This window comes from Telmatherina bonti (assembly GCF_933228915.1).
Source record: "Telmatherina bonti genome assembly, chromosome: 17".
Taxonomy (NCBI): domain Eukaryota; kingdom Metazoa; phylum Chordata; class Actinopteri; order Atheriniformes; family Telmatherinidae; genus Telmatherina; species Telmatherina bonti.
Window position 1 is genome coordinate 29,626,560 of NC_136615.1, and position 13,766 is coordinate 29,640,325.

Consider the following 13,766-nt stretch of genomic DNA (forward strand, 5'->3'; position numbering starts at 1 on the left):
TCTTCAAGTGGGGCTGTGGGGGTTGTAAGTGGTGCTTTTACACTCCGGCAGAAATATCCTTTTAGAGAAAGACGCGTTCCAGAGGCTTTTAGTCTCATCTGAGGTATCTCTGTTCTCTTACAGATATTGAGATGTTTGAAAAACGGGACAACAGACAGTTCACGGCTTAGTTTCCTCGATCCTACATCCTAATAAATCAGATTACATTCCATTAGAGGCTAATATTGAAATCCTAAAAATCTTGACACTTATTAGAGCTCATCGTTGGGTTGAAACATGAAAAGTGGAACTATTTTCTGCACAGAATGCAGTGGGATTAGACCTTGTGCCACTGCTTCCTTCAAGCTGATTCAAGATGCATGTTTGACATCGAATAAGGCCTGCTGCTTTTCTAATGGCTTTAACTTTGTGCTCAGCATTCAGCTGTAAAAACAAACCAAAATGAAATTGTTGCAGACTCCCAAGCGGCAAAGTCTACATGTTTATGTTTTACTATTAAGCCTTGTTTAATTACGCGAGAAGTAAATCATGCATGCTCCAAGTAATTAAGCTCCTGGAAGGATTTTTTTAAACCGTGGTAAACATCGCCGGTGATGTCTGCGAGCAATGAAGGGATGTTAACGTTTCTCTCTCTCTTTCACCGTTTCTCCAGAGGCGTCGTTACATAAGCAGCTAACTCTACTGTCCACTTACAAATGCATTGATCTGTGAGGTGACTTATAATTACTGCACAGCAAACGAATCACAACGGTAATCTGATTTACTTTTGTAATACTGACCATTAACACAAACGAGTGTTAATCACCAGCCAATCAGAGTGGATTTTGATCAGAGGAGTGATTGCAGAAAGATGGAGGAGCAGCTATCCACCTGAGGTAATTCCACTAAACCTGAATCTGAGTTGATCATGCTAAAATTTAAATAATCAGCAGATAATCAGATGCAGACGGTGCATTTATTCCTCAATAATGAAGATTCTTCTTTGTTTTGTTTTTTTTGTTTTGTTTGTTTTTGTTTTGTTTTTTCCAGCTCCCAGTTCAGCAAGCGCTACACGGTTTCCAAACTAGGTAGCTAGTTTTCTGCAGTCTTGGCTGGTAAGTTTCTGTTCTTGGAGTTCATTGAAATAAAAAGTCAATAAATAAAAAGTAGGATCCAAATATTACATTTGATCTATTTCTGTTCTGGGAATTTCACTGGGAAACACTGATGCATTTGCAGCTTCCCTTGACCCCCAGTTTGGAACTTTTTTGCTGTAGTGCAGCTATATTTAGACCCTTTTACTAAAAGTATTATCCAAAACAGATCCGAACATGCTTTCCATTGGTTAATTCGATTCAGCTTCAAGCTAAACGTAAAGCTTTTAAAATGAATTTGAGCTTTTTTTTTTTTTTTTTAATGATTTTTTTCACATGGTAGGCTAACAAATCGCTTCCTGTTGTTGCAGACGCCAGAGGGGCTTTGCTGACGGACAGAGCGTTGGACAGCAAAGCTTTTAACAGCCGCCTTAAAGACCTGCCAGCTGCTGAGGGGCCTTTATTTTCAGAACTTGACCTACAAAAACACCACTAAATGTCTGGAATATTTTGTCACCATCAGTAGTTGCTCGGATCAGTTTCTCAAGCTCAAGGTGCAGATTTACCTGAAACATTCATGTTTACTTTATATTTTTAATATAAAAAATATATATTTTTTCTGAATAATTATTACTTTCTGCTGTTTTCATGCTAGTTTATTTTTAAATAATTAACCAGATCAGTTATGTGTTGGGAAATGTAATTTATGTCATTTTAGGAGTTTTATAGCTGGGTTTTATATGAGCAAATGGTATTTTTGATAATGGAACTGGAAATGTAAACAAAATGTCACTGAACATAAAGGGTAAATAAACATGGACTTGTGTGTTAAATCTTCGGCTTCTGTTTTTTAACCATTTGTGCTTGAGAGTCTCTCATCAGCCAAAGTTTTAGATGTTTTATTGGAGCTAGATTATTGTTTTATATTTCAACACTTTAAGACCAGTCCATAATAAAAAGGTAAAAAAAAAAAAAAAAAGAAAGTCAAGTTTTTTTTAATATGGGGTCTTTTTTTTTGGCCCTTTGACAAAATGTAGCACAAAACTTAACTTTTTGTTTTCTTATGTGACTGGTTAGAAATTTCTATCTTGTAATCGGACAAAAGACACAAATCAGATTTTTATTACTTTTTATCATATAGTTACGTATAATGTGTCAAATGTACGTGTAAAATGTTCCATATGAATAAAAATAAATGTTGAGCCTCTAAAAGACAGAAACAACTGATAAAATGTTAAGTTTACTCTAAAAAGATTATTTACCGGAAGATTTTAGGACTTGCATGCCCACACGGGACAAAATGTGCACATTTCACGGGGCAGCTGGTAAATTCTTCGCCTTGGAGCTTCGGACTGTGGGGTTGGTTTTGGAGTCTGCTGGGCGGCAGCAGTGTGAGGGGATGTTAAGCAGAGCAGCACAGACTCTGTTGTTTTAATGAAGGGGTTGGTCCAGAGGAGGTATTCACAAATGGGACTTGTGAAACAATAGGCCCAGTGTGGAGCCGCACACTTTGCCCCTCTGGCTGCCAGAAGTCTCCAAACGGGACTCTTTAAATAGAAAAGTTTTGGGTTGTTTTGGTGAAGGTGTGTGTTTGAGAACTACAAGTCGCCGGTGCCTTAATGCCTCCAAAATACTTACAAAGCATCTGAATCTGTGACCAGTTTGATCTGACCTGATGATTCTGGGACCGGCTTTGGCTGGACTGGGGAGGATTTCTGAAACACGTTGATATGCAAATTCTGCAGCCATCTGGAAGCGTTTTACACCTTTTAGGTCGCCTTGGAATGCTTGAGCTCCGCTCGTTTTTCGTTTCTATGTGTTTTAAACCAAAAAATGAGCCCCCCCCCCCCCCCCCCATTCACCAACACAGGAAAGAAAAGAAAAGCAAGCATGTAAAAACAAACGGAGAGACTCTGCTTTCCAAAAGCGGAGTTTTATTTTTGAACATGTTCTTGCTGTAAATCATTAAATGTCAAGAAACGGCAGCTCCTCAGAGATTTGCCCCAGATGTGTCGATTTGCTGGAATGCCTCTTCCTCTCTGTGAAGCCTGCCTGCCAGACCGGCGCTCAGAAATAACACTCAAAACGTGTCAAAAATATCCCCAACAAGAAAATTAGGAGATGAATTACTCTGGTTCAGCTGTGCACACATTAGCAGCACTTTCTATCTGCATTTGCTGCAATTTATACGCACATGATCCACCATAAGAGACAAAAATGATCGAACCAACTCTGAAAAAAAAGAAAGCCTTTCTCTCTATTCCTGTCTAGATTGCAGACGGCTGCCATATGTCATATATGCTTTGCTCAAAATCTCTTTGACCCATTTATGACTAATAAAAGCTGCACACACTCCGTAACCTCACGCTTCAGCCTCAAGTGTCCATTATGGGAGACACACACACATTCATTCATTACTTTTTTCACATTTAAACTTTCACATTTCTTCATTTTTCTGACCACTTCAAGTGCCTGTTAAGCTTCCAGTTAGCAGATATGTGATTGGCCATGAGCGTAAAAGGAGGTAAAAGAAGAAAATTTAAGAAATTGACTTCTTGGTTTGTTTTTGTTGCATTTTTTAGTCTATTCAATGTAAACACAAAACAAATTTAGCATTTTTTGAGGAAAGAAATTCAATTTTGGAACTTTTTATTGGGAAGTATGAAAAACGACAACTGTTTAAACAGGAAGATATTTGAAGGAATAAGTTTCATGACTCTTTAACAAGCCTTTTCTCTGATTGCCATTCAAATTAAAAATAATGATTTAATATTTCTACCAACGTCTAAACAATTAACTTTAAATATATTAATAATTTGAGCTCATGATCTTTCTTTTCTAATATTTTGTTGCAATGTTTCTTTGAATACAGTCCTTTTTATAGGAATAAAAACAACTATTTTTTCCAACTTTGCTAAACTTCTACAAGAAGCAAATATTGTTCTGTCTCAATAAAATCTCAATAAAATACACAAAAAGTCAACAGAAGCATTGATATGAATGACCGTTATCTCAGGAAATACCAGCAGGGATGATGGAAACCAAACTGGAGCTAATTTTACATTTGTTTAAGGCGACTGGAAAGATTAAATCCACACAGCTTCAAATAGTATCCCCCAAGTGGGCCGTGAGTTGACAGACCACCGAGCCTGTGGAGGATTTTTGTTCGTTTAAGTTCAGCTAACGGTGTCGTAACCTTGTGGTAAAAACAGCGGCTCGGGACGTCTGTAAAAACCCCAACCGAAGCAGATTTGTCCCTGTGATCTATGTACTACTGTTCCCCTTGTTCAGCTCACCACGTGGTTTTTCCCTCTGCACAGGAAACTGAAGCTGGAGAAGGAGCTGGCTGGAATGCTGTGGAGGATTCGGTGGGAGGACCTGCAGTTCGAGAGCCCCAACAAATACCACAAACGAGCTGGCAGTCGGCTCACTCTCTCACAGGTAGATGATCTCAAACAGCAACGCTACACCGGATCCTCAGCGAGCATTCAGGTGCCGCTCCTGAAAGCAATCTAATAACTGTCAGCTAACACAATGGAAATTGTGTTTCCTCCTATAAAAGCAAAGCGAATCCAAATCTTTTGTGAGTTTACACATTCCTGAAAGCTTTCCCAGCGGTGGCCGACTTTACAGTAGCGGACGCGCTTTAAATGATTGTTAAAATAAGCCTTTGGCTCCTTTTCTGCATTATATAATACCTCCTCACGTTCCTTGAGTATCAGGTTATGTTGTCTGTGGGCTAAATGCATCTCTTCTGTGTTTCATCCCACACGTGCAAGCGTTCATGAAAAGCACACACACACACACACACACACACACACACACCTTTTTCATTCCTGCTACTCAGCCCAGCTCCTGGGATAATGTGTGAGTGGAAAAGATGGCGATATTCCAAACCCATGTATTTTCCAGTGCGCCTCACGCTGCCAATGTTTGCATTCTATACAAGCGTGTACTTGACTGTGCTGGTTGTCTGCGTGCAGCTACCCACTTCATTTTATTCCCTCTGTGTCCTTTGCAGACATCTGGCCAAGGTCTCTCCCTGGAAACAGAATGCTGTACGTTTCACTTACAGTATTTTGTCACCAGAGGAAACCTTGGCTTTAATCCTCTTTGCTCTCATCGACACCTTTTCTTCTCACTTCTTCTTTCCATCTTCTCAGAGAGGCTCCAGCTACGGCTCCTTGATAACCGCTCACGGAAAATATCAGCTATTTGCAAAAACTGGCTATTTTAAGGTAAGGCTTAGTGAGTTCTGACATTTTCAACTCCTGCGCACTCCTTTCCCACCCACACATGTGCACACTCACAGAGAAAGCAAGAGAGCTGGCGAGGCGAGAGAAAGAAAGAGTGTGGGCGAGTTTAGGTAGTTGGTTTTAATGCAAGCTGCAGAATGCGTCAGTTTTCCTTTTCCCTCTCTGTTTTTTTTTTTTCTTTCTTTCTCTCTGGTTCTACTCTCCCGCCTCGCAGTCTGGACATGAGCATCAAATTGTTGCTGCTAATTTATTAGTGTAAGATGGGGGCGGTGTGAGGAAATGTGACAATAGAAGCTGCTGAATGAAGCGATTACTGGATTGTGTTTCGCTGAATGATGCAGGTTTTTAATTTAGTTTCATTTTATTTTACTGATTCAGTAGTACAGATGTACCTTTTAAGTATCATACAAGCCAGAAATGCAGTGATGAAACGCCCTTGGCAACACTGCAAACACTGGAAAGTAAGAAAAAGCGTCCTTTGTTCCCTGCTCTTCACATAGAAAATAAAGAAACGCAGGTAAACTTCTTCCTCAAAAACGCACCTGTAAGCTGAAATCTCGCTTCACAACACCGCCCGGCCTTCTCATGTCCCTTCCTGCTTCTTATGGAGACTCTTGTTGTTGTCATTTTCTTCTGGTTTAACTTGTTTTTTTTTAACAAAATGCTGCATCTGTGCCGTTCCTTTAACTGTTTTTTGTTTTCATGCTGCACAGGGAAACTTGGTGGCCATCAAGCATGTCAATAAGAAGAGAATAGAGCTCACAAGGCAGGTTTTAATGGAACTCAAACATGTAAGTATTCACTGAAAATCTCAGCTCTGATTTGAGGAGGAATGAAGTGCATCAGCATTGAGACGTTCTTTTTGTTTTTATAATAAAGATAAAACAAACTAAAAGGATTCATCTGCAGTCGGCTCGATAAGCAGAGAAATGAACTCATTACTCCTACTTTTCATGCCTCTCATGGGTTTGATTGCTTAATGAATAAAGTTCAAAATCCTGTTAATCACTCCGTCAGCCTTACAGTAACTGGATCGGCTGCCAGCAGTTCCTCTGACCTACAAAGCTTTTGCGATACAAACCTGGCAGGATCCTTCACAGCCTGCTCTGCTGCAGCCGTGTTTTCTCTACAAACCACATTCCTGGGAAAAGATGGAAAGTCTTGGATGAGACTAATAGAAATTTGTGATTCTTTTTTTTTCACTTATTTGAACAAAGATATAATTTTAAGCGTCTTTACTGACCTGATTCACTGTTTTAATAGAGCATGGATGCATTTAGGATAAAATAAAGACAGAAAAGTCAGTAGAAAAATGCAAGTTGTGGACGATCCTGTGATCCCAATTCCCAAAAAGTTGAGATGTCGTGTAAGTCAGTGATTTAATCTCATGAATTCAGTTTGTTTTATTCCTAGTTAAACATAAATAAACATAGTTAAACTGAGACAATTTCATGCAAAATAATCGTTTATTCTGAACCTGATGGCAGCAACACATCTGTAAAAAGTAGTTCCAGTTTGTTTCCAGTTGTTTAGCCCTGTGTAGCATCTCCTCTTCTTTTAACATCTGTCTGTGAACATCTGGGTGGTGAGGAGGCCAGGTGCTGGAGTTTTAAGAGAAGACTGTTGTCCCAAACTGGTCTGATGCAGGATTCTAGCTGCGCTGAAGTCCTGGACCTTCATTGCTGGACTTTTGCTTTCATGATGTTTTGTACTGGTCTAGACTGGAGCCAGACCAGTTCAGCAGCTGGATTCTTCTCCTGTCAAGCCACGCTGTTGTGATGGATGCAGGATGTGGCTGAAATCTGCAAGGTCTTCCCGAAAGACACGTTGTCTGGATGGAAACAGATGCTGATCTGAAACCTTCATGTACTTTTCAGCGTTGATGAATCTTTACAGATGTGGAAACTTCCCACGCCGACATCACCAGCTCTGGTCTTCCAAGACCACAATCCTGCAGGTTTTCCATGCATCCCTGTTCCAATACACCCGACTCAAACTAAACATTGTGCAGAACCTCATTGGCTGTTGGATCCATTTAATGGTGTGTTGGAGCAGGGATACTTTGACAACCTGTAGGCCCTGGAAGATGGGCGTTGGGAACCACTGCACTAATGCAACGCCATACCATCATAGATGCAGCTTTTCTACTGTCCACTAACAAGCTGGATGCTCCCTCTCCTCTTCAGTCCGCAGGACACGCCGTCCATGCTTTCACATTTTGATCCAGTTGACCCCAGAACAGTTTTCCACTTTGTCTCAGACCATTTTAAACAAGCTTGGGTCTGGAGAAGACAGCGTTGTTTCTGGATCATGATCACATAAATCTCTTCTTTGCATGATGGAGCTTTAACCCATGGATTTCATAGTGAACTGTGTTCACGCCGACATTTTTTGAAGTCTTTATTGAGCCCATGCAGTGATTTCCAGTAAAGAATTGCGTCTCTTTTAATGGAGCCACTAGCATCTAGTTTTGACCCGTTATCTTGTCCAGTGCGTACAGAGATTCCTTCTTATTCTGTGAATGTTTTGATAATACTGTACACTGAAGATAAGAGATCTTAAAACACAACAGCAACACACCTGATACAGATATTTATTAACAGACTTGTGCAGAACCTGACAACAAACTGTGAAAATCACTTTGATCTGAATCATGGAAACATTCCTGCAGGACATCGATCCTCTGCAGATCCTCGGTGTAGATAGTGGAATCATCTCAGTTTTCACAAATTTATGTTGAGTCATTTGTTTCTCATGTTTTTAGCCAGTTTGTTGCAAATTGGTGAAAGTCTGTCTATCTTTACGTCTCAGTGGCTTTGCCTCCCTGAAATACAACCTTTATACCCAATCATGTTACTGATCTGTAGCCAATAAACAATTTAGTTGAGGGACGTGTTGCTTCCATCAAATTCAAACTGAGCTGATATTTTCCATTGATGGTAAAATGTCTGACTTTCAACATCTGATATGGCTAGGAAGAAAGTATGAGTTGATTAAACTGACAAATTGCATTTAGTTTGATTTTCATTTTGCACAACATCGCAATTTTATGGGAACTGGGGATGTGCAGACAGCAGATTAACTGGCAACTGGTGAGGGTGTCAAGATTGGGTATAAAAAGGACATTCTTCCAAAATGTATTTTTTTCAAGCAAGGACAGGGCATGGCTCACAATTTTGTGACTAACTCTGGCTGGAAATCATAAATAACCTCCAAAGATATTTATAAGTGCAAAGTTTCAACATCAAGAGAGCATACTGTTGCAAAAAGAGTGGAAAACTTAATGTGTTGCGGTTTTAAAACTTTAAGTTTATCTTTAAGTCCTCAGGCAGCATTGCATGACAAATTCCACATTGCAAACAAAAGTTGATGTCAGGTTCATGCAGAAGATTAGAAAGACCATCTCGACAGTGTCTGTGATGGGATAGTACAGTGTTACAAGTATCTTGTAACGCATATGTGTGCGTTTCCATTACACCTAGAATTGTGCAAAAACTAAATATCAGAATAAAAAACGCAAATGGAAACACCTACATTTAAAAAAAAGTCTGAAATATCACTAAAACGTTTTTACGCCCTCATCAGGTGGTTTTTCAGATGTTTTATATCGAAATGTTTCGCAAAAGTGTAATGGAAACACTTTTTTTTCGCATTTACGTGTCCCTGGACGTGACGCAGGGGTTTGTGGCCAGCTCATTTCCAGTAAGGATGGTGCGGTGTGGAACAAACAACAGTGAATTTCAGAGCTTTAGAAAATAAAAGGAGGGATAAAAGCTTTGAAAAGCCGTAACAAATTCTACACAGCGAGTAGAAAGCCTCAAAATAAAACTACTTGCTACCTTGCATAATCCGTAATTCTCCTAAAATCTCACGGGCCGGACGAGATTTTATGAGAACTGAGGCTTGTGCACTGAACAGAGCTCAGTGGAAACACCTGCAAATTGCAATTGTTGTTTGTCCAAACTTACAAATATCGCTTTTATTTTGCAAAAAAATCAAAGCGATGTTAACAGAAATGCAGCTACTGATGTAGAGACCAATGCTTAAGTTGTTGTTATTTCAGTAGGACAAAACCAGTCTTCGTTCTGCTCAATTTACAACAGCATGACTTTACAGACAGAAATGGAAGTTGCTTGACTTACCTGCCAGTCTAGAAATATGTCTTATTGATAATAATAATAATAATAATAATAATAATATATAATAAAATAATAGCAATAATAATATGTAATAATAATAATCTAACTAATAATTGTAATGCTGAGAAAATTAGGATTTTTACCAACATCTGGTTCTGAAATGTTTTAATTGAGACATTTTTCTGACTCAATACTGCAGCAAACGTATCAGTCACAATCATTTGTGCCCATTTACAAGTGTCAGCTCTCCTCTTATTAACATCCTCACAGGATGTTGCTTGTTACTCACAGCCGAAGGCTTCACGTCCTGAAAGCGTCTCTTTAACATCAGAAACAGCAGCTGCTGATGAAAAGCTCCCTCTGCCTGGGAAATATTTACAAGAAAGCGATAAGGAAGCTGGGGCAAAGAGGAAAAAATGAGCAATTTCATGTGGTTTGGTGATGGAAACACAGTGTGGCACAGAGGAAAAGCCATAACCTGAAAATTACAGTGGGAGTCATGAACTAGATGGATGCTGGCAGAGAAGAGTTTCTCTTCTTACTTAGTCTGCAGCTCTTCTCAGATTAATTCTCTGTCTCAGCTCTGGGTTGTGGTGATTTTGTGCAAGCCACAGCTTGTTGCAGAGGAGCAGCCAGTGGCCTTTCGGTCAGTAGGCAGGCACACGGGGGGAATGAGGCCGCTGTCTGAGCTGGCAGCCTCTCAGATGCCCCAGGGGCCCGATCGGCTGTCAAACCTCAGCTCATGAAAAGCCAACCAGATGGGGGAAGAGACCAGCCTGCCAGTGGAAACTTAACCACTTGTCTTCCATCGCTGCTCTCACCCTCCCCTCCCTCGCAGCGCTGGTCCCCTTCTCACTAAAGTGCAGCAAATTATATAGGGCAAAGGATATGCTACCGTCCTGAGCTGTGGAACAGGGGCGACTAACTCTCCAGCTTTAGTCTGAGAGCTGCTGTCGCTCTCCGCACTCAAAGAAAAGAGTACGCCGTTGAAATATAGTCTGCCATTTCTGACCCTTTTTTTTTTTTTTTTTTTTTTTTAAAAAAAAAGTCATCCTTCGGTCATACGAGGTGAAATAAAAAAAAAAAGTTGTTTCTACAAAAGAGAATATTACGTTTCATCAAAGTAACCTGACAGAAAATATCTCTCATCCTGCTTCCTCCACACTGATATTCCTGCTCGTACATCCTTTCAACACCTCCACATTTTTTTTTTTTTCTTCATCATCCTCAGCACACTGGCTCATTCATAACCTCCGAGGGCAGTTCATGAACGTTTCAGCAGGAATGTGTCTCAACACGTAGCGCCAGCTTGTCCACTGCAAACACACTATTACGATGCATTTCTTATTCTCAAAGCTTTGTGCGTAAATAACCCCCCCCCCCCCCCCCCCCCCCACCCACCCACCCACCATCATCTGTTTCCAGTGGGTTTGGAAAGAGTTGCACTCAGCTGCAGTGTTTGTGTGGTTATTTTCAGATGAGAGACGTCCAGTTCAACCATCTGACCCGGTTCATCGGCGCCTGCATCGACCCTCCCAACATCTGTATCATAACGGAGTATTGTCCCAGAGGAAGCCTGCAGGTAACGCTCCTCCACTTAGTAGCTTTGGATGTTTTTGGCTTCGTTGTACAGCCTGTGTTTAAAGTTTCAGTCCAGATGGTTGTTTTTACTGATGGAGGAACATTTTTGTAGGCTCACCTTGAAGCTGTGTGTACAGGAGGCTTTTGTGACGGCGCAAGAGGTCTGGCAGCCAGCTACGATCCAACATAGGACTCACACAAGCATAGAAATGTGAAGCTTTTCAGATTATACACCGAGAACGAAGCAGATAAAAAAATAAAAAAAAATCAAGGGAAAATATAAATAAATTCTGTGTTCTGGCAAGAAAATCATTCAGAATTAAATTAGGATAATTTAATAAAAGTCCACTTTAAGCAAACCTGCAACCTCAGAAGGTGTGAAAAAGGGTCCCTTTACGACAGGGGTCCTGCACGTGTTCAGAGTTTCCCTGCTGCAACACATCCTCATACCTATCAGCTTTAAACAGCAGACTTGTGCAGAGCTCAAAGTCAAAGTTTTCTATTTACTTTGACTTCGACTTGATGAGAGTCAAGTGTGTTGCAGCAGGGAAACTACAAACACTCGCAGGACTGCGAACCTTGAGGGCTGGAGTTGTCCACCCCTGCTTTAGGGGTTCTGGGAGCATCGAGCTGCGCAACATAAATGACTTCCTTCTTAAGCGCTCATATTGACAAACAAATTTTCAGTTATTATCAGCTTGGCTCATTTTTCAGGAGCATAAACAATTTTTTCTTTTTGATATTTTTTCCTCACTTATTTGTACTTATTATGATGATGATTGTTGTGGTAATGTAACTTAAACATAATAGAACCTGTTCTGGCCACTCTTGCAGGACGGGAGGTTTCTGACTCGAGACAAAAACGAAGCAAACAGATACAAAAAATGATCTCCGTTTATTAAACAAGCAACAAAAAACAAAAAAAACAACAAAAAAAAAAACGTACGTGTTGCGTCCATAAAACTACAGCAACTACTTTTACGGTCAGAAAAACTGTAGCTCCTCGTCCCGCTCCATCTATAAAACCACAGAACATGCGCACTCCGTCCGCAGTGCACTCTCTCTTCATGGTCCTAATGCAGGACGTTAAAAGGAGCTTAAAATAGTCAATTTAACTATAACATATAAAGACAAAAATATTATTAAAACCTAGCAAAATTTTCTATAGCAGGATTAATAATACATTACTTATAACAGTAAAAAATGGTTTCATTATAATGTTATGTACAAAAACATACTAAATAAACATAACTTTTACATGGCTCTAACAATGATGATGATGATGAGGTATTTCCCGTAGACGTCTGGATGTAGCATATTTACCTCACAGCAGGTATTCCATTGTATGTTTCCTCTCCAGCTCATTCTACTTCCATTTGATTTCTTTTATTATTTTTAGTTTGTTTAAATTTTCATTTTTATGTTACTTTTGCACCTGTGAAGCTTTCATGTCCATGAAATGTGCGAAATAATAACCCCAAACGCATCCGACCACATGTTTGAGACTCCCTCTTATTTGACGACAATAACGTAAATTAAAATCCGATAAAAATATGGAAGCTGTGGAAATGATTTACTTTGAACTAAGTGACACTGTAGGCCAGGAGTGTCCAGCTCCAGTCCTCGAGGGCTACAGTCCTGCAGGTTTTTAATGTATCCTTGCTCAAACACACACTCAAATGAATCATTGTTCTGAAGTTCATAGGCCGTTGGATCAAGCTGCAAAGTGAAGCCTATGCGGAAGTGCATAAAACTGCAGTTCCCTCTTCATCCACTAGGGGCTCCAAAACAGAGCGAATCCCCATAGACTCCCATGTTAAAAAGACCAACTTCACTGCAGAAATAAAAATGTTTACAGCCTGGTTCAAAAATCTATTTTCGGTTTCATAGGTCAGGTTTACCTTCATGACAACTGTGGGGGGAGTCCATTTTTTTCTAACTCGCCCGTTTAAAAGTAATTTAATCTAAAAATTCGGCATATTTAGGGGCGTGTCCTTTTGATTGACAGGTACCCGATCTCCCGCTTCAAGCGAGACGAATGTAGAACCGTTTTTAGCCGGTTAACAACGTGACTTAGCTTTAGCCTCCATAACATCCGTTAGCTGGTTGGCTCCTGTTATCTCCGGGTTAGCTCGGTTAGCTCTTAGCTACAGAAAGCTCGGAGTTCGCTAGATGTAAATCATCCACTCTGATGCTCACAGCCCCCCTCTCAGCTCTACCTATTTACCCAAATTTGTATTTTCTGGGAAAGATAAATATGTGTGATGTTTTGATAGATGGCAATGGTAGGAACCGCCCAATGAGCTAGAAAGCTACAGGTGACGTACCGGAGGCTCTGTCCATTCAGTCTATCCACTTATTTTTGAGTCAGGTGTGTTGAAGCAGGAACGCATTGAAAACCTGCAGGGCAGCGACCCTCGAGGACGACCGCTGCTGTAGGCTAACATTAGCCTAATATTCACTAATGTTAGCTGACGAGCAGCTAAAGCTTTCCAGTATTCTTTACAACTTTTAACATCAGCAAGGACATTTTAAATCGCGTTCATAAATCACTGATTGAATTAATCTTCATCTATAACATTTTATTCATGTTCAGCTTCCTTAGTAAAAGCTGTCACTGCTAAGATAATGTCTCAATATGATTTTCGTGAATACCACATTTAGTTTTAAAACTGGCTATTTTCACCAAAAAGCAACATGTTAGCAGTTGTGTTTAA

At 40.1% G+C, this 13,766-nt stretch overlaps 1 protein-coding gene across 1 annotated transcript in view; it reads left to right on the top strand.

Annotated features, from left to right (window-relative positions):
* npr2 (natriuretic peptide receptor 2) overlaps positions 1-13,766 on the top strand; it is a gene marked incomplete at its 3' end in the record, with an annotated part of 101,577 nt that overhangs the window by 57,619 nt on the left and 30,192 nt on the right. Inside the window, exons 8-11 of the mRNA XM_079257200.1 lie at positions 4,394-4,565; positions 5,237-5,311; positions 6,043-6,120; positions 10,946-11,050. Coding sequence (XP_079113326.1) covers positions 4,394-4,565; positions 5,237-5,311; positions 6,043-6,120; positions 10,946-11,050 — 430 coding nt within the window. The remainder of the gene's footprint in view (positions 1-4,393; positions 4,566-5,236; positions 5,312-6,042; positions 6,121-10,945; positions 11,051-13,766) is intronic.